This window comes from Globicephala melas, chromosome 3 (genome assembly GCF_963455315.2).
Source record: "Globicephala melas chromosome 3, mGloMel1.2, whole genome shotgun sequence".
Lineage (NCBI taxonomy): Eukaryota > Metazoa > Chordata > Mammalia > Artiodactyla > Delphinidae > Globicephala > Globicephala melas.
The window spans coordinates 16,207,025-16,232,469 of NC_083316.1; the positions used below are offsets into that span (position 1 = coordinate 16,207,025).

General features: G+C 33.2%; 1 protein-coding gene across 5 annotated transcripts in view; it reads right to left on the minus strand.

Annotated features, from left to right (window-relative positions):
* The window catches only part of CDH18 (cadherin 18), a 1,040,565-nt gene that overhangs the window by 125,076 nt on the left and 890,044 nt on the right, over positions 1-25,445 (minus strand). For 4 of the 5 annotated variants that reach the window (XM_060295678.1, XM_060295677.1, XM_060295680.1 and 1 more), the window contains one exon: positions 20,849-21,016. The exons of the other annotated variant lie outside the window; for it this stretch is intronic. In XM_060295678.1, coding sequence (XP_060151661.1) covers positions 20,849-21,016 — 168 coding nt within the window. The remainder of the gene's footprint in view (positions 1-20,848; positions 21,017-25,445) is intronic. 5 annotated transcript variants of the gene reach the window in all.

Below are 25,445 nucleotides of genomic sequence, written 5' to 3' on the forward strand. Positions count from 1 at the left end.
AAGCCCTGTCAGTCCCTTTTTGATGGCAAGGCTATGAAACACTAAAAGGGACTTCTGACAATGGCCATATTTCCAAAATTCATGTTGAAATAACTAATCTAAGGGCCATAATAATTTTTAGAATCCTTAAAAATATTATGATGTTCCTAGGCAGTTACATACAAAATAGAACACTGTTCTGATGAAAAAATATATAGAAATGTTGCAAAATAAATTAGAACATGTCACCTAAAACTTTTTGAGGTAGTCTAGGAAGTCAAGTTCCTGGTTTCTAAAGTCTATAAATTCCAGCTAAACTATATAACTTCCCATAATTCAGTAAGCCTCACAAAGGACTTTCAACTAGCTAAAACTAGGACTATGACACTTGTAAAAAAACAAAAAAAAAAGTCAGCACACAGAGATAAATAAGTAAATCAGAGAACTATTATGATAGTAGTATTACAAAGCACATTGTTTTCACAAAGAAAGTTGCAAAAACCTGTACCAGTGGGTCATAAAAATTCATGGCCCAGAAAACATTTTGGTAGAGTCTTACAAGAGGAAGAGTGTCCCTGGAAGAAGAAGATCAAGTGCAAAGGAAGAATTGATACTTGTTGATACACCAAGTATTACAAGTATAGTAACGTTTCCCCTTGCCCCATTAGACAAAATGGCGTATATTAAGATTAGTACTTTAACATTTTATACACTTTCCATATAGTTGAGAATTTATGAATTGTAAACTGTGAAAAACCTTTAGTATGCAGTCTCTGAGGTGGCCCCTGATGTTTCCTACTTTTTGATATTCATACCCTTAAGTAATTCCTTTTCCTCAAATGTTGGGTAGGTATAGTGACTCACTTCTAATAAATTGAACATAGCAAAATTAATGAGGTGTCACTTTCAAGATTAGGTTATGAAAGGACCATGGCTTCTATCATGGGTACTCTTTCTCACTTTCCCTTAGATTGTTCCCCTGGGGGAATCCAGCTACCAGGTTGTATTGAAGCCCTACATAGTGGACCATATGACAAGTGACTGAAAACTGACAACAATTGTGTTAGTGAGCTGGAAGCAAAAACCATCGCTGCCTCCCCCTAGGCAAGTCTTTGAATAAGACCATAACCTGTGCTGCTGCCTACACTGGGATCTCATGAACCTGAACCTGAGGCCTCCAGCTAAGTCAAACCTAGATTTCTGATCTCCAGAAATAGTGAGATAATAAATATTGGTTGTTTTAAGCTGCTAAATTGGATTGATTTGCAATACAGCAATAGATAATCCATATACAACTGCACTGTAGTTGTCAGTGATTTGCAAAATACAAAGGACCATTTTAGTTCTTGTCATCCTGTTCACTTTGCATAATGTTTGGGGAAATTAAAACCAAAGCCATAACAAAACAAAAATCCAAACAAACAAACAAAAATCATGATAAACATTTATTCTTGGAATAATGTATTTAAATGTCTTTTTATCTCCACATCTTATTTTATAAAGAAATAAATTATTGCTGTTACGGCCAGTGCTCAAGATGAACCACTTGTCATATTCAAATTCTCAGCTCATCCTCCTAGAGGATACCATACCATCTAGTAATCACGCTCCTTGTTTTTTACCCAAAGGAGCTGAAAATTTCTTTTGACATAAAAACCTACACAAGACTATTATAGCAGCTTTATTTATCACGGCCAAAACTTGGAAGCCACCAAAATGTTCATCAGTTGGTGAATAGATAAATAAACTGTGGCACATCTACACAAGGAAACATTATTGTTAAAAAGAAAAAGAAATGAGCTACCAAGGCATGTAAAGACATGGAGAAACAATAAGTGCACATTACTAAATGAAAGAGGCCAATCTGAAAAGGTTACATACTCTATGATTCCAATTATATGACATTCTGGAAAAAAAAAAACAAAACTATGGAGCCAATAAAAATATCAGTGGTTTCCAGGGGTGGGGTGGGGAGAGATGAATAGGCAGAACAAAGAGGATGTTCAAGACAGTGAAAATATTCTGTGTGATACTATAATGGTGGTCATTCTACATTCTACATTTGTCCAAACCCATAAAATATATAATACCAAGAGTAAACCCTAAGTTAAACTATGGACTTTAGGTGATTATTATGTGTAAATATAAGTTCATCCTTGGTCAAACAAAAAGTACAATTTTGGTGATTGATGTTGACAATGAGGGATGTTATTTAAGTGCAGGGGCAGAAGATACATGGGGAACCTCTGCATCTCCTTCCCAATTTTGTTGTAAATCTAAAACTCCTCTAAAAAAAAAGCCTTATAAAAGAGGATTATATTTTAGAAATAATAATTAGACATGAATTTAAGATGCTATTATACAACTCAGAAGGATAATTCTAAGTATAGTGGATATCCTAAAAAGTGTATAATGAAGACTATAAAATGCCCAAACTGATTCAAACTATTAAAATGTATAATACCAAAGTATTCAAAATGAAATGTCTACTAATCACTACAAAATAGCTGATAGATAATATTTATTTATAAATCAAGAGAGGTTTAGAATATTTCTGCAGAATGTCCAAGGACTGAATGAATAGCTAGATACTTAAAATTACTCTAAATTCCAGGAGAATAACTACAGTGAGTCTCTTTTTTTAGATAGCTTTATTGAGGTACACTTGATATACAAAGAATTGTATATATTTAATGTGTACAATTTCATGAGTTTGGACAAATGCAAACACTGGCAATATCATCACCAAAATCAAGGTGATAAATACATCAATGCTTTCCAAAGTTTCTTTGCATGTTTTTGTTTTATTTTGTTTTTTGTGGTAAAAAATATTTAATGTGAGATCAACCTTATTAACATATTTGGATGTGCACAACACTACATTGTTAAGTATAGTCACTATGTGGTACAGCAGGGCTCTAGAATTTAATCTTCTAGCATAACTGAATTTTTACAACCATTGAACAACAGCTCCCCATTTCCTCTATTCTCTTAGCTCTTTACAACCACTACTGAATTATATGCTTCTGCAAGTTTGACTATTTTGGAAACCTCATATAAGTGGAATCATACAGTACTTGTCCTTCTGTGACTGACTTGTTTTACTTAGAATAATGTTCTCCAGGCTCATGCATGTCACATATAGTAGAATTCTATTCTTTTTCAGGGTTGAATAATATTCCATTATTATTGAATATATACCAAAACAAACTAGGTATAGAAGGAAGATACCTCAAAATTATAAAAGCATATATGAAAAGCTCGGAGCTAATATCACTCAATGTTAAAAAAATAAAAAGTTTTCTTCAAAGATCCAGAAGACGATAAGGAGCCCATTCTCACCTACTTCTATTCAACATTGTACTGGAAGTTCTAGCCGAATAAATAAGGAAGAAAAAGTAAAAGGAATACAAAGAGAAAGGAAGAAGTAGAATTATCTCTGTTTGCAGATGACATGACCTTATAGGTAGAAAATCCTAGAGACTCCATAAGACAAAAACAAAACCAAATAAACAAATAAAAACCCTGTTAGAATGAAGAAACAGATTCAGTAAAATTGGCAGTTTGCAAAATCAACACACAAAAATCAGTTGTGTTCCTATACACTAATGATGAACAATCCATAAAGGAAATTCAGAAAACAATCCTATTTACAGTAGCATTGAAAATAATAAAATACTTACGAATAAACTTGAGATAAAATCACTGTGTACTGAAAACTACAAAACATTGATAAAACAAAATAAATTAAAGGAGACATGAATAATGGAAAGACATCCTGTACTCAAGGATTATAAGGCTAGGCTTAATATTGTCAAAATGTCCATACTACCCAAAGAAATCTACAAATTTAATGCTATGCTAGTCTAATCACAATTCCAATGGTACTTTTTCACAGAAATAGAAAACTATTATCTTAAATTTTTTATGAAACTACAAAATACCCAACATATATAAAACAATCATGAGAAAAAAGAACAAAACTGAAGGCTTTATACTTCCTGATTTCAAAATATATTACAAAGCTACAGTAATTAAACAGTATGGTACTGGCATAAATATAGACATATAGACCAATAAAACAAGACAGAGAGTTCAGAATTAAACCCATGCATATAAGGTCAATTGGTCTCTCATGAGGGTGCCAAGAGTAAGAATATGGGGAACTGAGTTTTTTCACCAAATAGTAATGGGAAAAGTAGATACATGCATGCAAAAAATGAAATTGGATACCTAGGTTACTATACACAAAAATCTACTTAAAATGAGTTAAAAACTTAGATGTAAAACCTGAAAATGTAAAATTCCTATAAGAAAACATGGGGAAAAACCTTCTTGACACTGGTCTTGGCAAAAATTTCTTGAATATGACACAAAGCATAGAAAATAAAAGCAAGAGTAGATTAGTGGGACTACATCAAACTAAAAAAATCTTCTGCACAGCAAAGGAGACAATCAACAGAATTAAAAGGCAACATATAGGACGCATGAAAATATTTGCAAACCATATATCTGATGAGGGCTTAATTTCCAAAATACATAAGTAACTCCTACAAGTCAATAGCAAAACAAAACAAAGACAATGAATAACCCAAATTTAAAAATGGGCAAAGTATTTGAGCAGACATATCTCCAGAGAAGACATACATATAGCCAACAGGTATATGAAAAGATGCTCAACATCATTAATTATCAGGGAAACACAAATTAACACTATAGTGAGAGACCACCTCATACCTGTTAGGCTGGCTATTGTCAAAGAACAAAAGATAAAAAGTGTTGGCAAGGTTGTGGAGAAATTGGAATCCTTGTACACTGTTGGTAGGAATGTAAAATGGTGTAGCAACTATGTAAAACAGTATGGAGGTCCCTCAGAAGATTAAAAATAGAACTACAATATGATCCAGAAATCCCACTTCAGGGTATATATCCAAAAGAATTCAAATTGTGATCTCAAAGAGATGTCTGTATTCTCATGTTCATTACAGCATTATTCTCAATGGCCAAGATATGGAAACATGAGTGTCCATTGATAGGCAAATGAATAAAAAGAATGAATAAAGAGCCTGTCTAATAAGATAAAAAATACCAGCAATTTGGAAAATAAAACTACTGAGTGTGTATGTCTGTGTGTGTATATGATATTCTAGTGAGATAATTATAAGATTACTAACAGAAGAAATTAGAAAAAACAGAGATATTATGATAAATTGAGATGAACTCAATGAGCATTGGATGTCTCTGACAATAAAGATCACTAAGTATATAAAAATAGTTACTAGGAATTAAATAATTTCAAGGAAACAAAGGTCTTTGGGACCCGGGTTTTTTTTTTAGAGTAGAAAGCATATTCTAAAGAGCCCAGTGTGCATTTAATGCTCAAATATTTTATTAGTATTTGTGTTTAACATAAATATTCACATGTACCTTTGAAACTTTAATCCTAAATATAATCTTTATGTTCCATCACATTTTTAGGATAATATGATTAACCATGGGAGGAAATATATAAAATTATCCTAAAATAACAAAAGATATCAGACAAAACTTACTCTAAACACTAATTCTAACAAAACAAAAAACAAAACAACATGCAACTATCAATCCTGAAGACATATAACATGTAGTATCACCTTTAAGAATTCTGACAACTGAGTGTCAATAGTCCATAAATAACTAGGTATTATCATCTTTGAATAATAATTATAATACACAAACTTTTGTTTACCTGTTATTTTATGAAAACTGACATTCCCTATAGGAGAAACACTTGGGAGAAATTTTAAAAGATATGGTTCAAAATGTATTTAGAAATCTTTGACTAATAGTCTAAAGTTTTGCCTTGCTATTCATGATATAATTCAATCACATAGAAAGAGTCAGTTTATTATTTAGAAAACAATGCACTCTTATCTAAATAAGATTAACAAAGGTCATAACTCATAGCATCTTAGTATACATGGTAAATGATCTTGTGCCTTTCCATGTTATTTTTACTCAGTAATTGCTCTCTCTGGGGAAAAAAAAAAAAAGACACTATCTTGGATAATTTTACAGTGCAGTCTAATCAGCATTTCTATAGTTGCCAAAAAATCCTTAGAGTACTCTGAGCTCAAAAAAAGGTTATATATTGTCGGAGTGTTATCCAATTTTCAAAAGGAAAAAGGAAGACTAAAAAAAACAAAAAAAAACAAAAAAAAAACATTGAGTTTTTTTTTCACATTGAAATTTTTATTTCACACAGACACATATAAGCACACACACATAAACATATGGTATACATACACACAACACATTACTTGACTGTGTGTTTCATAGTATCACCATTTATATATTAGCTTGAGAGAGAGAGAGAGATCATGTATTCGTTTCCCAGAAATAAATTTTATAATTAGGTCCATAAGGACAAACATAAATTTAAAACAAGAGACTTAATTCTTAATTCTCCATGTTAAAATTAAGGGGAGAGATTTTTGGTTTTTTCCCAGTTTCCTTTTCTTGGAGTGTTTACTAGAGAAAACTTGTGATGCATATAACTATATATGTGAAATATATATATTTCAAAGCTAGAACATATTTATTTATTTTAAAATCTCATAATGTCATAGATATAATCAAAGATCTAGTTGATATAACAAAGGAATTGATTTTAAAACAATATCTCAGAGAATAGGTTATGGATTAAAAAAATAAAAACCCAAATCATTTAACATGTTTTTAAAAATACAGAAATTTATGTTTCACATTATTTAGTAAGTAAAACAGTCATTACATTCCTTAACCCGTATCTCTGCTTTTGTAAAACACAATCATATTTAATAATTATGCTGCCCCAGTACACTCATGGTAAATAATTTGGTTGTCATATACACAAGCTACAACAGAACAGCCCTGGTTATTGTTATGACAGTCATCAACTGTGGAAGGGTATTCTAGCGGAATTGTGTAGCAGTAAAAAGTCACTGAAAAAAAATCCTTCATGGCAAAGCAAATTTTTTGTTTGGTTGATGGTTGAAGTAGGTAATGACTTGTAAAATGGCAATATAAAAACACCCCTAAGGACTTCCCTGGTGGTGCAGTGGTTAAGAATCCATCTCCCAATGCAGGGGACACAGGTTCGATCCCTCATTGAGGAAGATCCCAAATGCTGCGGAGCAACTAAGCCCGTGAGCCACAACTACTGAGCCCGCGTGCCACAACTACTGAAGCCTGTGCACCTAGAGCCTGTGCTCTGCAACGAGAAGACACTGCAATGAGAAGCCCGCACACTGTAACAAAGAGTAGCCCCCGCTCACTGCAACTAGAGAAAGCCTGCATGCAGTAACGAAGACCTAATCAGCCAAAAATAAATAAGTAAATAAATTTATATTAAAAAAAACCTCCCCCCAAACCAACTACAGTGTCCACATTTGCACCACTATATATTGTGAGGAGATGGGATATAGTTTGGCGGAGGAGAAAACTACAATAAACCAGCTGACTTAATGCTGTTAGGTAAGCTTTTTTCCTGCATCCATAATTTTGAGATATATTTTGGTCTTTATAATAAACAAATATCACCAGGATGTGTTTAGCTCTGGTGGTGTTTTTATATTAAAATATGTTGAGATGCTTTAATCTGAGTTCTGAGTCTCTTTTTTCCTAGTCATGAAAGTTTTCTTTCAAAACGTTTATTTTTTGTTGTTTTTGTTTTTGAAGGGCTATTTACATTCATAATTTTTCTCTCTGTCCTCTCCTACGTATAAAATACTATTGGGCTTATTGTATCAAGATTTTTCTCTTTTCCCTAATTTTTATATCACTTTTATATTATTATTGGTTCTTTCGAGTTTTACTGCTTTCAAGACTGATCTTAATTAAGCGTTTTCAATTTTCTAGAACTCCTAATTTATTTCCTACATCTCCTTTTACACATCATCAGGGTGCCTGTTTTTTTTTTTTCCTTAAATATTTGAACAACAATGTATCTATATCAGAAACTTACAAGACTTCTTTACCTATTATACTGAAACTATTTTTGTTTCAATTATATTAAAAATGATAATTAGTTTTCTAAAAAGAAAATTCATTGCCTATAGTTGGCTTATCCTCAGATCTCTGGATATCTGTAAGATTATTTTCTCTTTTATTGCGGTAATGTTCCTAACTTTTCTGGTTTTGTAATACAAAAGTTTTTATTAAAACCTTCGAATCTCATTAATGATATGTAATTATTATTATGACTGTTATGTTTTTATGTTTTTTTAATTTGTCTTTTCCCTGTTTATATCTTTGGCTTAAAGAAATTTAATGTTTATGTAGTAATATTGATTGATCATTTTATGTTTAATGTCCTTGTTTTTTTTAATCTTCCCCTCTTCTAGTACCATAAGATAATCTCATTTTCTTTAAAAGCATAAATAGCCTATGTCTTTAATCAATTTGGTAAACCTTTATTATGTCAATTTATCTACTTTTTACAAGGATGACCTGTGGTGCCAGTGCCTTTCATTTCCTAATGTATTTTAATCTGTAACTCCAATTTGGACCTATACCAAGTCCTGAAGTTTATATTACACAGCTTCCTAAGGACTCCACAAAGTCCACTAGATCTATTTTCCAAACCAAATGGATGTTGATATCTGTTTTATCAGCCCCTCCTCCATTATTTTCCCTTAAGAGTTCTTGATTATTTATGAATATGCACTCTTCCACATGAAGTTTTGGATCAGTCTAGATTATTGACTCATTCAGTAAATGTTACTTATCTGTGCCAGCATAATTTCAGGTACTAAGTATACAATAAGCAAAACACAAAAATCCTCATCCTTACGGAGTGTACATTCTCATGAGAAAGAAAATGGGCAAGATATATGACAAAACTATACAGTATATTATGCTGTGATAATGCTAAATATGACACATATAGCATGTTTATTAATCAGCCGTTTCTGTGTTGATTAATCGCCAAAATATCTCAGTAGCTTACAACAAATATTTAATTCTATCTTGCATTATATAAGAACTATGACTAAGCTACAACTACTAGGTTAGGCTCAATTCCAAGTGAATTTTCATTTCAGAATATGAGCTGAAAAGGCAGTCATTGGGAAGGAAAGATTAGGAACACAGAATGAAACCACTTAAAGGCATTTAAAGTGGTTTATGGCATGTCTTCTAATATTCTGTTAGCAAAACAAAGTCATTGGCAAAGCACAGTTAAAGTAGCAAGGACATATATGCCACCTACAGGAAAGCATGATAAGGGAGGGAAAGAAATAATTGTGAACAAATAATACAATCCGTTCACTGTCCACTCTCTAGACTAAAATAACTATGTGCCCCTTAGAGGTAAAATCCACTTACTTGTTCCCTGACACCCCCAAATCTCTTTAAAACATGGCACCAGTCTTGATTTCAAGACCTTTTGATATAATCATATACAATGTGGCTTTTCTTGTTCCAGAGACCACTGAATTAGGACACATTATTTGCCCGCCAAAACTTCAATATATAACTGGGGATGAATAAGGACAAAGTTGTTGAAATAAACACCCTGTTTAAAAGGGAAAATATGTCAGTGGCTCATAGCAATTCAGAAATTATTGTCTGCAATCATTAAAAGTGTTTCTGTCCTTAAGTCTCTAAGGCTAATTTATTTGTTGAACCCTTTACATTTGCATTTTTAGCCCTAAAAGTCATGAAATTTCTAGTTTCCTCCTCTTCTCTTTAGAAAATACATGATTTTTTTTTTCTGAGCTGACCTCTTTCTTGTAGTATCTTATCAAATACAGCTAATAAAAATCAACTCATATTATAGACACTCCCTCTTAATATCTCTTCTCCTAAAGCCATAGCTTCATTAGGTACATTTTCTGCCTTCCAAATTATCCTAGGAAAATATTTATCAAAGAAAAACACAGTCAACTTCTAGCATCCTATAAGCATTACTTCATACTTTTTCTTCTTCAAACACAAATCCACATAATTTATTGCTGTTGGTGTCTTGGTCAAATTAACTGGTGAATCCTAAATTCAATGGGAAAATATCTTCTAATCACTGGAAAGCATGGCAGAGACAGGGAGAGAACAATTAAATCTACCAGGGAAGGTAAGAGAGACACCAAGTATTTGAGGATGAGAAGTCAGTAAAATACTATTCCAAACAGAATTCTCTGAGGAAGACAAATGAGAATGAATGTTGTATAATGATTGCAGCCTCTGACACAAACATCTTAAGTAGTTTTCCAATGAGGTTCTCTGAACAGTGAATTCATTCTTTTTTTTTTAATGTATATTTATATCATCTTCATTTTTAATGCAATTTAGTGTGCTAAAGATTACTAGAGTAACAGTTTTTCCCCCTTCTCATCAATTTTGAACCCAATTCTCTATTGTCATCTGTACTCTGCTTTTGTTGATAATAAGTTCATAGTGAGTTAAATGGTTTTCTCTTTGGTTTTGGAATTCTAAACTTCACCATAACAAATCTAGGTGATAGTATTTTTCCACTCTGTTTGGAGCTTCTAATAATTATTTATCTAAGGTTTCATGTCTGTATTTATTCTTGAAAACTCTTAGTCTACTTTTTTGTTTTTGTGTTTTGAACACTGTCTCACCATTTTCTTTGGTGTCTTCATATGAAAGTCCTATGATTGTACATTGAAGCTTCTCTCTCTCATCTTCAGCTTCTCAGATGCATTCTGGCTATTTTTCTTCAAACATATCTTCCAGTTTACTTACTCTGTATTCAGCTGTGTCTAATCTATTCCCCTAATGTCAATGTCTACGTTGCATCTTCTGTTGATTGATAAGTACAGTTTTTCCATTTTTCATTTCAGAGCAAGCCCTGGTTTCATACCAGACACCTAACTCTAGTAACATCTCTACTAAATTCCTGTAATTATATACTTCCTCCTTTCTCCAGGGCTAACAAGCTAAGATGCTAGCTCCCAGTGCCTACATCCTGCCTTATATTCTCTCTGGGCTCTCACAACATCAGCTTGCAAATTTCCCCCTTGAAGTGCAGATTCACTCACAATACTACAACCACATGAAAATATAAATTAAAATTTATTGAAGGAAAACATAATTACATCAGTATCAGAATGCACATAATTCCCTAATCTCTTATTTGTCCAGAGTATGACATTTAGGCTTCACAGAACTCTACAACAGAGCTCCCGTAGAAAGGAACTCCCACTCCTATAATGTTCTCTATATTTACAAGGTCAGGAGACAGAGAGCACTTCAGCACCTGGGCAAATATGCAAGAGGGGAAGCTCCCTAGCTGAAGAGGTGGCTATATTGGAAAGAAGAAGCCTCTGAGTTCTATAGCTGGTGCCAGCTTATAGAGACTAGACTTGTCATATCAAACAAGTCTTCAACTTGTTTTTCCTCATTCCTCTAAATTTAAGCTCCTTTTTAATATTGTTGAGTTGTTGTCAAAATGTTGATTATGTATACACCTACATTTCTTTTTTTGTAAATATCATGAAGGTTGGTTCACTCTTGGCAACTATATTTTCCATGGAAAAAAATTAGAAAGTGTGTAGAGAGAATTTTTTCTATGAATGAAACTTCTGTTACACCAAATGTCTACTACAGAGTCTATAGCATTTTTGATGCCTTAAATTATTTTAAGATAGAATTTCTCCTTATCTGGGAAAGGTAAATATACTGGAACATTTATGATTTAAATGCCTGGATGTGAAGCTTAGACTTGTTGAGCTATGAGGTGGTGCAATGTGTATTATTGAATTTTAGGTATCAAATTGTTTATAGTACATTAGTAGTGTCTTTTTTTTCCCTTAGTTTGAATATACGTGAATAATTTCTAAGTGATATTCTACCTCATTAGCAAGTTTTAAAGATACCTCTAAATAGTGCTAATGTTACCTATTTTGGTGTTAAGACTACATAATTTTATGTGACATAGAGATACAGATATTATTTCATATTTTTTCTGAATATTCCATAATTTCATATGTGATCCTTTTCCAATAATTTCTTAGACTCCATCATAAAATGTTAATGATTAGCTGAAGTACATTTAAGAAAGGAAGACTTCATGGGAATAATAAAAGAGAATTTGGTTCATTGAAGCTTGTCCCTTTTTTTTTTTTGCGGTACACGGGCCTCTCACTGTTGTGGCCTCTTCCGTTGCGGAGCACAGGCTCCGGACGCGCAGGCTCAGCGGCCATGGCTCATGGGTCTAGCCGTTCCGCGGCATGTGGGATTTTCCCGGACCGGGGCACGAACCCGTGTCCCCTGCATCGGCAGGTGGACTCTCAACCGCTGCGCCACCAGGGAAGCCTGAAGCTTGTCCCTTTTAATATACTTTTTTCCCAGGATAGTCTTGATTCTAATTGATTTTAAAAAGACCTCGTACCTTTCCTTCAGTAGCTTTACCAGGTGAGCAAATAAGTCATTTCCTAAGATTAACCCTATGCCCTAGCCTATAAGAACTGTAATCAACTGATCATTACATTTATTCTGACTAGTTAATATTTTTATTACATGAATAAGATTTACTTGGGAAAGTGACCACCTTTACACAAGATACATATTTATTTATGATTCTGGGAGAAAGTTGATTGACACGTAAGTGGTTAAGATACTGTAATATGATTTATCCAGGATGTCTGACATCATAGGGTTAACCAGAGAGTTTCAAAATCTCTACATTAAATTGTTTTATGCAGATATAGTATACATTGGAAATGCTACTTTCAAATTAAAAAAAAAGACACACAAGGAATCTGGGATTTCCCTGAATCTAAGACACTTGTATTGGATACTAATCATTAAGCATTACGTTAAGCTCTGCCTGTAATGTTTTTAATACATGAATAAAATAAAAGACTAATTCTACAGCTATTCAAATGCCACACATTAAAAGGACAATTGTCCTATATCAGAATATTCACCGTAATTGGGAATAATACCTTTAAAATTGCTTAACCTACATTCTATGTTATGATTTGTCAACAGGCAGCATTGCAAAGCTGATTCTCCTGTACAAATTTATTTTCTTCAAAGTAATGATACAATGGGCCACTTTTTAACACTCTCACTTTTAATCATAAACATGACTCATAAAAAACTGAAAAAACTGTAAACTTATAAATCCCAACTGAAAATCATTCTTACTTTTTTCAGCATTCTATGAAGAATTAGAAATTGATTTGTAAAGACTAACTAGTAACAATCAAATCATTTCTAAGAAATATATGCCCATGTCCATAAAAACACATATCTATACAAAACAGAATAAGTAAAGAAAAAAAATCAGTCTACAACTCTGTCATAGCATACAGCCAAATAGGTTAAAACAAATCATAAAATGATTGATGTGTTATGACCAGTTAGTTTCTAAACAGGCAATTTCAAATTATTCCAAAATATCCAACCTTAAAAGAATTCCACAAACGTATTTATTTATAGCTGTTATCTTGTCTGAAAGAATATTCTCTTCAGGTGTATGTATCTTGTTTAATAGAATGAATATAAAATAAAATAATTTTTTCAATTGTCTTTATATACTGTCTCATAACATAGATAAATATATTTTGTCTTTAATAAGGTTGAATGAAAAACTATTTACAATAGACCAATAACTTGCCTGTTTTATCATTAATTAGAGAATTCCAGCTCTCTTTCAAAATGTATACTTTCAATTTAGCCAGGTTAAATATCAAATTGATATACTATTTATTTAAGTATCTTCCATGATATTTCAACTTAAACAAATGGAGAGGTCTTTCCATTCTGGACCTGATGGAATTGTATATATCTGACTAACTCTCCCATCAAATAGAACTATACAAGCTGCACAATATACATAAAATGACTGCCATTGGAGAGAATTCAATGCAGCGAGGCTTGGATGAGGTATGGTCCTTGAGGGAAAGGAAGCATAACAAGATGAGTTTTACATTCTCAACGACTCAGGGCATTTTTTTTAATATGCTCTGCTATGGAAAAGAGACCAAATTACATACTTTGTGAAACAGAGGTTGGGGTTAAAGGACAGGCACAGTAGCTGAAATGAGAATAAAGGTACAAAGAAGAAACCTCAGAGAAATGAACCCCAAAATTTGAATGCAATTTTCCCTGTGATAATTATAGATATATATACTAAATTTGCATATGTGGAGACTCAAAGAAAGCAAAGCTGGAAGACAAAAGACCTAAGCAGACATTTCAGCAGGCATGAGGCACCAAGAATCAGAGTTTGTAAATGCTTGTGACTCCAGTTGATATTAGAGAAAAATTAGTTTTTAGGAGTAAGAGTATTCCTACTTCCCAGGAATAAGGGGAAAAATGAACTTAACCAGTTATAACAAAGTCTAACTAATTTAGGTAATCATATTCTATATATCTGCAAGAAGAAAAACAACTCTCTGTGGAGGAAGGTGACATAATCAGGAACTTCTACAATCGTTTATCCATAATGTTCAATTAATAGTAATAAGACACGCTTAAAAATGGAAAATGACCAAAACCAAAAAGGAAACAAGCAATAAAAAGATGCAGATATGATGTTGATTTAGGAATTATTAGGAAAGGATTTTGAAATAATTAAGATTAAGGCTTAAGAACATATAGAAAAAAGGTGAAGAATTGTATCAAATACCAATAATGTATATTTAATAAGTCAAGGGAAAATGATAGAGCCAAAATATGTCAATGCTGAAGCATATAGTTAATAAATTTGATACACAAGTTTAATTGGAGGATAAACATGGTGGAAAAGGTTAGTGAACTAGTATATAGGTCAATATAAAATAGCTAGGTCAAAAAAGAGAGATAAAAAAATATGTATATATAGAAGAGTAGACTGATGGTGCATAGTTAAAAGACCAAACATGTATACTTTTGCAGAACCAGTAGTTAAGAAGTGAGGAAATAAGATAGAAGAAATATTTTAGTAAATGCTGACCAAAATTCCCTGGAACTCAATAAAAGATAGCTTTAAAATGCCTTATAATTGAAAAGCAGATTCTTAAAAAAGTAAATACCTCCTCGGTACAACATAGTTAAACTTCTGGAAAGTTAAGCACAGAATATCTTAAAATAAGAAAGATCCATTAAAGTAGAATAAACTATAGTAAAATGATAATAAGACTGAGACTGATTTTTTTTAACAGACAAGATGGTGGTCAGCAGACATTACATCATTAATTATTGAAATAGAAAAAAATATCCTTCAAGCTAGAATTCCATTTCCATTGGAAGTTACCCTTTTAAAAATGTAGGAAAAAGAATGTTTATGAAAAAAACTAAAAAGGAAAAAAATCATTGATAGTAGACTAGCACTAAAGGAACAGAAAGGGATTTTTAAAGAAAATTTAGAATTTCCTTTAAAAACGATTAATGACTATAGAAGGAAAAATGGAAAATAAAGAAAATAAATAGCACCAGGCAGGAAGGATAAATTATAATTGACTTAAAACATGATTCTTTAACAAAACAAAACAAAACAAAATTACAATTTCACATAAGGCTTAATTTATAAGATGACAAAAATAGCAAAAATCAAAGATTTTTAAAGTTTAAAGTTATTCCATTTTTCAAGTGATAAATTATATTTTAAGGTGGAATGAAATAAATTGAAATGTCTAGAGGAAACATTAAAGAAAAATAGAAGAAAATAAAATAAAAAATATTGATGGAGGATAAAATGAACAAAATTAAATACATGAATAATTCATAGAAAGTAAGGAAAGAGAGAAAAGAAACGAAAGAAACAAGTAGCAAGATGATAGACTTAAATAGAAATGTACCAGTAATTAATTATAAGTATAGTAAATAAAAATAAACAACAAAAATGTGAAACCAGATTAAAACAAATCAACAAAAACTTAGTGTCTTAAATAAAACTTAAAAAAAAGAACAATATAGTAAAAAAGTAAAATGAAAAATATTATACCATCCAACTGTTAACTAAAAAAAGGAAAATGAAATATCTGGAATAGTTATATTAATATCAGGTAAATTGGACTTTAAGTTATGAACCATTATTAAAGAGAGATGTTTCACAATGACATACTTTCAAAGAGGAAGATATCATACCTTAAATCTGTGTGCATCTGGTAACATGATTTCAAACTATATCTGACCAAAATAAAACAAAACCAAAAAATACTAATAGAAAATAAAAGAATAAATAGAAAAATCCAGTATCATAATGGGATATAATAACATATATCTCTCAAGAGCTGACAAACAAAACTTCTGTTTGAATACAGAAAATTGCAGTGACATAATGAATAAACTTGAACTAATTTATATATGTAGAAAACTAACCATGAAGCTGTGGAATTTACCTTCTTTTAAATCAAGTACATGCTGACACTTAAAAACACTCTCAAGAAGTTTCAAAATATATACCTGTAACCATGGTAAAATAAACCAGGTATTTTTTAAAGTATGCTAGAAAAACTCCAACTTGGTGGTAATTGAAATATGCACTTCACATTTTGATGGATCAAAGGAGAAGCTTGCTTGCTTGTTTCTTTTAATTTCTGTTTCAAATAAAATATTAATGCCGAATATATTATATGCCATTTAGATTTGTTCTCATGAAAATGCAAATAATAACTTTAAAACAACGGGCCTTCATCTAAAATATTTTACCATCAACAAAATTACATCAATGTCAATATTTCCATCAGTGGTATTACCTCTCTTACTAACATTAAATTTACCCACATCAGTTACAGTTTTCTCATTCTTAGGTTTATGGGAAATACTGCCATCTGCTGAGCTTTTAGGACTTGACCCTCCCAATATTACATTGCACTATATCAACTCGAGTCACAAGCAGGCTAAAGTTGTTGCATGACTTAATTTTGCAATTATTTCAAGTTCTTAGGGGAAGTTTTGTTAAACGATCAAATTTCTACTCTTTGATTATGATTATTTGACATGTCTTCTTCTTGTTTCCCCAGACTGGTTATTTACTCTTTGAGGACAATTCTCAAATACAACTTCCTTTAGGGTATAGAAGGTTTGCTTTATGAGCTTTCACGGAAGTTACTGATATTTATGCACATTTTCTTTACACAGAATAATAGACCTCAGTGACTTTTTATCTGTCTGAGAATCAATTATGGAATAACCATAACATAGTTAAAACCAGAGAAGGAAATAGCAAGAATCTTAAGAAGTAGAATAGATTCCTTTCAATAGAACTTATATTGAGGAACTTACACCTTGAGATATTGTCTCTGAAGAAGAACTGGGCATCCCTTGTGTCCTCTGAGTAAGGATTCAAGGCACAGATGGGCTGATTTGTCCTCTTTCACTGTGAGTCTGACAAGTAGCTCCCTTTCCTAATTCTTCCTGTCCACATGTAGGCATTACTGGAATTGAGCAGTAGCTGTCCTCTTAGTTGGACATGTACCATCCAATCTCTGTTCTCCCCTATAGCCTCCCTGACACTGGCAGCCCTCTTCCACCTGGACTTTCGTTTGCCTTGTATTCCAGGCCACTGAGTTTGCATCTGCCTAGTGTAGAGAGTCTTTGTAAAGCAAATTATTAGTCTAGTTCACCTGTAACTCTCAAATGCTTACTCAAAACCCATTTACCTTAAATTAAGATACACTGATAACTTTAAATTAAGATACAAGATGTAACAAGCTGATTTTCACAGGCTATAGCAAATTGATAGGAAGAGAAAGACATTGTAAAAAATGCTATGAGGGAATATTTTGCAAAGCTTTGTGTGCCAGATGTTTAAACCAGAGTCAGTCAGTTATGGTAAAACATGGCTCTCTCAAGTGAAGGGAAAAAAAAGTCAGAAGAACTGTAAGCTAAACAAAACAAAAACATCTTTAGAGAAACAATTAGACTACTGGGTCCATTTGATGACTGATCTTTATAGAATTTGAACTGTATATAGATTTCATGGTGCATTTCATGGTGCTTCATGAACGCAAGTCCTCATAGTACATCATTTTTTTTTTCCTCCATGCGGTTTGCAAAGTTTCCGACTATATATCTAGCCACTTGGTGAGTTATAATGCTTGTGGGAAAATTAAAGAATACTTTACTGCAAGCTACTCTTGTCATGGTGACACCAAATCATTCTGAAAACAGCAATGTGTTTAGTGCAATATGAGTGCACAATAAAATATCTTTTAAACAAATCAGAGTGTGAGGTTCCAGGTGTGTACTGCCTCTGTTTCAAAACACTAAGAGCATCTCAGCATGTGGCAGGATTGACAGTTGTCAGTCATTCTGCACAGACTGCTACAGACGGAAGACACGTAGATCCCATTGGATATAATGAGTTAATTCAATGAGTGTACGTTTATTCTGTGTCCTTGTCAAGTAAAACAATTGTTTTTTCCTATGAACTGATGCTTCAGCAACTATCATCAATCAAAATAAATTAGGAATATACTTTTCTATATTCATCACCATTACAATTTTCGGTTGATTTCTAAAATCAGTTTTAATGGACTTATCTATTTAAAAATCATTTGAGGGAGAGAAGGAGGGAGAGAAAGAATGGGAGATATTATTTATACCAAGATCAAGCATTTATTGAGCCCCTACTGTGTAGAGTTTGAGTTTTTCACTCTATTATAATAAGGGTTATAATATTAATATCTTTAAAATAGTGGTGGTAGAATCTATTTGAAAATAAGGTAGGTTGAAAATAAGGTTGGTGTTGTAAGTTATAATAAAGTTTATATTCAGCTGAGTTCAACAGCACTTTTCTCATAATGAAATATGTGTATATGTATATTGTGTGGAATAAGGGATAAAATGAATACAAAAGTACACTGTAGGGCTTCCCTGGTGGCACAGTGGTTGAGAGTCCGCCTGCTGATGCAGGGGACACCGGTTCGTGCCCCGGTCCGGGAAGATCTCACATGCCGCGGAGCGGCTGTGCCCGTGAGCCATGGTCGCTAAGCCTGCGGGTCGGGAGCCTGTGCTCCGCAACGGGAGACGCCACAACAGTGAGAGGCCCGCGTACCGCCAAAAAAAAAAAAAAAAAAGTACACTGTAATTTTGTAAAATTACTTGAATTTTTTTTTTTTTTTTTTTTTGTGGTATGTGGGCCTCTCACTGCTGTGGCCTCTCCCGTTGTGGAGCACAGGCTCCGGACATGCAGGCTCAGCGGCCATGGCTCACGGGCCCAGCCGCTCCAGGACATGTGGGATCTTCCCGGACCGGGGCACGAACCAGTGTCCCCTGCATCGGCAGGCGGACTCCCAACAACTGCGCCACCAGGGAAGCCCTTGAAATTTAATTATACTTCATGGCTTAATAATGTGGACTTATCTATGATTTATAATTTTCTTTCAAACATATTTTCTTCATGGAGCAAAAGCCACATAAAAGAACCAGGTCATATAATCTTATCCTTAGAATCGATATTTTAAAGTAGCTTTACCTAACTATGAATTAGTCCTGAATTTCTTTAACAATGGTCTTTTAACAATAGTAATTTGACAGAGTATTTAAATTCGACTAATTTACTCATTCATTTAGTAGTCATTTATCCAGGGCTGGCCAGTGATCTGAATATTTAAGGTTACAAAGACAAATCAAGCATCATTCTTACTTAGAGGGACTCAAAGTAGGGGAGATATGCACCTATGGAAATAAATATAGCATAAACTTTCATGGGAAAGTGCTATGTAACAGGAAATGAGAGTTAATTAACTCTCTGCTAATTCTGCAACAGAGGTCAGAGAAACTTGTAAATGGGCTTTTAAACAAAGGAATGTGAGTGTGGAAAATTCTGGGCTGATTTAAGGATGTGCAAACTGTTATATTTTCAAAACAGGCAGTATTCCATCGTGTATGGAGTGTACTGAGAATGATGCTGAGAGATAAGGCTGGGAACGGCCTTTCATACTGACTTGTGGAGAGTCTTTATTGACATCCCACGCTGTCTACTTCGTTACAGTTTTTAAACAGCATGTGTAAGTAGGACAGCTCCCCTATAGGACTTTATGATAATTAATGGTTTTTCTATAAAATGTCATCCACAGTTTCTGCCACATTAGAAATACTCAAATATGTTTCCTTCCCTTTCTGAGGGTGTCACAAACACCATTTCATTCTGAGCTCACAGAACTGACACTCTTTCCCCTTGAATTGCCTGATAGTTTGTGCTCTGTATTCACAAGGTTCATATTCTACTTTGAGATCAGACTTTATTATATTAGCCATACCCTGTGGTTGGATGGCATGTTTGTGTGTGTGTGTATGTGAAAAGTGTTCATTCCTAACCTGCAGGATTTTTCTTTTAATTTCAGTCACAAAGCGTGCATTTTTGACTATTTTGCAAGAGTAGAATGCCCATATCAAAATGTATTATGAATATCTCCATGAATTCCTTAGTAACACATAACTACTTCAGCAAATGCAGGATATCATTCTTTAGTACCGCTATCTCATTTTTAGTATTTAACTGTGATGCCAACTGAAATGGATATCTAACACAATAACAATTATCTGCCAGGCTCAGGAGACCACAGATGGAGTGATTTCTTTAGTCTTGTGTATAAAAGGAAGACCATACAAAACAAAATATTCCCAGTTAAGATAATAGTAACATGATATTATATGTTCAAATATAGTTGACCCTTGAACAACATGGAGGTTAGGAGCGTCCAACCTCTATGCTGTCCAAAAATGTGTATAACTTATAGTCGGCCCTTTGTATCAAGGTTCCTCAGTATCTGCAGATACAACCAACCACAGATCTGATCATGTATTCTTGTAGTACTTACTACTGAGAAAAATCCATGTAAAAGTGGATCCTTATAGCTCAAATCTGTGTTGTTCAAGGGTCAACTGTATTTCAATCTGTTTTACATAAATGAATAGTGATAAGTGCAAATCAGAAGAAACAGGTACGTACTTTGAGGAAACCGTGGGGGGTTGTCATTGACATCTGTCAGGGTGATGTTGACCGTGGTGGATCCCGACAGCCCTCCAACTTGCCCAGCCATGTCTTTGGCTTGAATGACCACTGAGTAATGTTCTCTGGCTTCTCTGTCCATATTATGTAAGGCAGTTCTAATAACTCCTGTAATACATATTTTAAACAAAACAGTATGGGTTATACATTAAATGAGAAGCAACAAGGTATCTCTCTCTTTTTTCTTCTTTCTTTTAAGAAAAGTAGTTTTAACTGAAATGCTTTTGAGAGAAAACCAGGCTTCTGAGACAAACAGTACCTTGACAATGTTATTAAAACTGTCTCATCGAAATATTTATTTATAACCACGCATCCCTAACCAATCTATTAGAGGCAAATGAAGATACCCATCTCTTGGTGGTCCTTGGGGTCACTGGCCTCTAGAGGGCAGCCCTGCAGTCCCTGCTCTTTCCTTCTGTGGGTGGCCTGAATATTTCACAACTCATTCTCCTCACAAGTGTTAGCTGAGATGTTTTGAGCAGAGGTTAATTTTCCTCCTTACAGAACAATTTACATAGTTTTCTGACAGGGTTGTCAAAGTTTGATGATGAAAAACAATGGAGGAGTGTAGACACTTGAACAAAGATTACAGGCAGGAGGCATTTTAACATTTATCAAGACTAAGAAACTGACTTTTTGTCAGGAAATAACTACAATAAGAACTAGATCTAAGTACACAAGCAAAATAAAGTGATGAGATTGGTTCCAAAACTTGCATGTAAAAGTCACATTCTTTGTCTTGTAGTACCAAAAAAGACACTTAATGCACTTTCTAATTAATTAATTAATGCACTTTCTCATTATATTAATTAATTAATTATATTAATTAATTTGTTATAATTAATATAACAAAATGTTATATATCCATATGTAATTCTGTGTAGGCAAACACACACATGCACACATAAATTAGATTTGTCAATAAAGCCTTACATTTAGAAACTGGAACACATTTTCTAGCAGGTCAAGTTTATGCAAGGACTATCAAATATGTCTTAAAATAAAAAATTGTCCTCATATACATGAGCCATATTAAACATAAGCATATAAATATATAAGCATACATGTGTTGATATTTTATATTCATATAAATGTACAATATAAATATATTTGCTACTCGAAACATAGGTCACCATTTAACAACCACCTTTTTACTTTTATTTAAAATAGTTGGATCATGTCACTTTTGAGAAAGACACCAATGGCTTCAATCAAACTCACACTTAATTAGTTAGCAGCACAATTCACGGGATAGTGCCATTTATAATGACTGCCAACTATAGAGCTTAACAAACACTTTTGCAGACAATATATTGATATAATAGGAGAAAATGGGTTTGTGTATCCAAGTGGAAAAGATAGTCTTTTAAAAGTGGAAAGGATTAGTCAATCAGTTGTTTTGAATACAGAACACTTAACCACTTCCTTTTTTTTTTTTTCCACTGAATTGATTGCACATGCAATGCTCTGAGAGGAGAGCCACAGGCCCCAGGAAAAGAGATCCCCCTACTTTCAAAACTTGTGAACATATAATTGAGGGAATTTAGGAGAACTTTCCTGAAGCTAAATAGGAATGAAAATTATTCTTATCAAAAGAAATTACAATAATATGATAATAAATGATTCATCTAATTCATGCGTATGAAAAAGCCTCAAGCATCCTTACTAAATAGAACATTTTATCACATATGGTAATTATATAAGAAAAAATTAAATTGATGCAGAAAGGAACAAGTTAAGAATTTATGAAAATATTTAATGAAAGAAATGTATATTCTCTGATGTTTGAAAAAAAATGCCATTCTAAAAAAATACACTAGAAATGGGACTTGCCTCTGATGTGCAGAAGTATGAGATTACTGTCCAGGATGTTTTACAATGAAATCATTACAGTGATATTTGCAGAATATACATATGTGAAAATAAAATCTGTCATTAAAAAAGTGAAAGATATTTTTATGCAGTTTGAATGTTATTCATTTCAGAGGATCAGAGAAGAGGAATTAGCACAACCCCTGTTTTACAGCATGGACTTTAATAATTTCATTGCAATAGCCATTATCTCCCTTCTTTTATAATACTGCTACTCTGACATGAAATGGGAAGAAATTTGTCAGCTAAATTTGCTTATGGAAAGAAAAGAGCATATCCAGAATTGACACATCTTTCTCAGAAACGATTGTTTAAGGGTTCATTTAAACTCTCGGTTCTCTTGAGAAAGGCTCAGTTGCATGTGCTTAGCTATGACCTCCCCTGAGGGCACATAGGTAATTGGGGAATGTTCAGGCAAATTGCCATAGCAACATGATCCCTGTATACAATAACCTTATTCAAACATGTGGCCCAGATGCTTGTAAGTAGGGTAGTCTAGAACACAGCTGATGCACAGTAACACAGTTTTTCCTCTTAAGTAGACTTTATTTTCTAGAGCAGTTTTAGGTCCATAGTAAAATTAAGAAAGTACAGACAGTTACCATGTACCCTTTTCCTCCTGACACACACAGCCTCCCCAGCTAGCACCATTCTGTATTAAAATGATGCATTTGTTACAGGTGATGAGCCTACATTGACATGTTCTCACTCAAAGTACATAATTTACATTAGGGATCACTCAGTGTTGTACATTCTATGGGTTTGGACACATGTATAATGATTTGTATCCATCATTGTAGTATTGCACAGAATAATTTAACTGCCCTAAAAATCCTGTCTGTTCCACCTATTCACCCTCCCTCCCCTCAACCTTGGCAACCACTGATCTTTTTACTGTTTCCACATTTTGCCTTTTCCAAAAAGTCATATAACTGTATTCATACAGTGTGCAATTTTTTGCAGATTGGCTTCTTCAATTAGTAAAAGGCATTTAAGGATCCTCCACGTCTTACCATGGCTTGATAGCTCATTTCTTTTTAGTGCTGAATAATATTCCTCTATTTGGATGTGCCTGTTTATTCATTCACCTACTGAAGGACGTCTTGGTAGCTTTCAAGGTTTGGTGATTATGAATAAAACTGCTATAAACATCTGTGTGCAGGTTTTTGTGTGGACATAAGTTTTCATCTCCTTGATGTAAATATCAAGGAGTGTGATTGCTGGATCTTATGTTAGGACTCTGTTTAGTTTTGTAAGAAACTGCCAAATTGTCTTCCAAAGTGGCTGTACCATTTTGCATCCCCACTAACAATGAATGAATTTTTGTTGCTTCACATTTTTGTCAGGTTTTGGTGTTGTCAGTGTTCAGACTGTCACCATTGTATTAGGTGTATAATGGTATCTCACTGATGTTTTAACTTGCATTTCCTTAATGGCACATAATGATGAAAATTGGTTCATATGTTTATGTCCATATGTATGTCTTCTTTGGTGAGGTATGTTAAGGTCTTTTGTCCATTTTTTAAAATCAGGTTATTTGTTTTCTTATTGTTGAGTTTTAAGAGTTATTTGCATATTTTAAATAACAGCCCCCTACTAATAAGTCTTTTGCAAATACTGTCTCTCAGGCTATTACTTGTCTTCTCATTTTTTTGACAGTGTCTTTCACAGTTTAGAAGTTTTTAATTACTTTGAAATCCATATTATAAATTATTTCTTTCATCAATCACAACTTTTATGTTATACCTAAAGTCACAGCCTAAGATACTTAATGTCATCTAGATTTTCTTCCATGTTGCCTTCTAGGAATTTTATAGTTTTATATTTAGGTCTGTGACACATTTTGAGTGACATTAAGCTAAGAGTGTAATATCTGTGTCATTTTTTTGGCATGTGGCTGTCAATTTGTTTCAGCACCATTTGTGGAAATAACAAATTTTTCTCCATTGTATAATATTTACTTCTTTGTCAAAGGTCAGTTGACTACATGCATGAGAAACAATTTCTGGGCTCTCTAATCTGTTCCATTGGTATATTTGTCTATTCTTTCATCACTACTACACTGCCTTGATTACTATAGCTTTATAGTAAATCTTGAAGTAGGGGACTGTCAGTCTTCCTAATTTGTTCTTCTCCTTTAATATTGTGTTGGCTATTCTGGGTCTTTTGCCTCTACATACAAACTTTAAAACAAGTTTTTCAATGCCTACAAAATAGCTTTTAGGGATTTTGATTGGTATTCCATTGATAAAGTTGAGAAGAACTGACAATATCGAGTTTTACCTATCCATGGACATAAAATATATCTCCATTTATTTAATAATACTTCTTGTTTCTTTCATGAGAGTTTTGTAGCTTTCCTTATATCAATTTCATACCTTTTTTATTAGATTATACCCAAGTATTTCTTTTAGGGGAAGCTAACCTAAATCATCTTGTGTTTTTAACTCAAAGTCAACTTGTTCATTGCTGGCATATAGGAAAGAGATTGACTTTTATATATTAACCTTGTATCCTGAAACCTTGCTCTCTCAAGACTGCATCCTTGAAAATAACTCCCGCTGTGGGAAATGTGGGCAGAACGCACATTCCAAGGTCAGAGAAGGGGATGTGGATCCTCTGGTTGCCTGGGTCCAGCTTGCTGGTCAACTGGCATTCACATCCT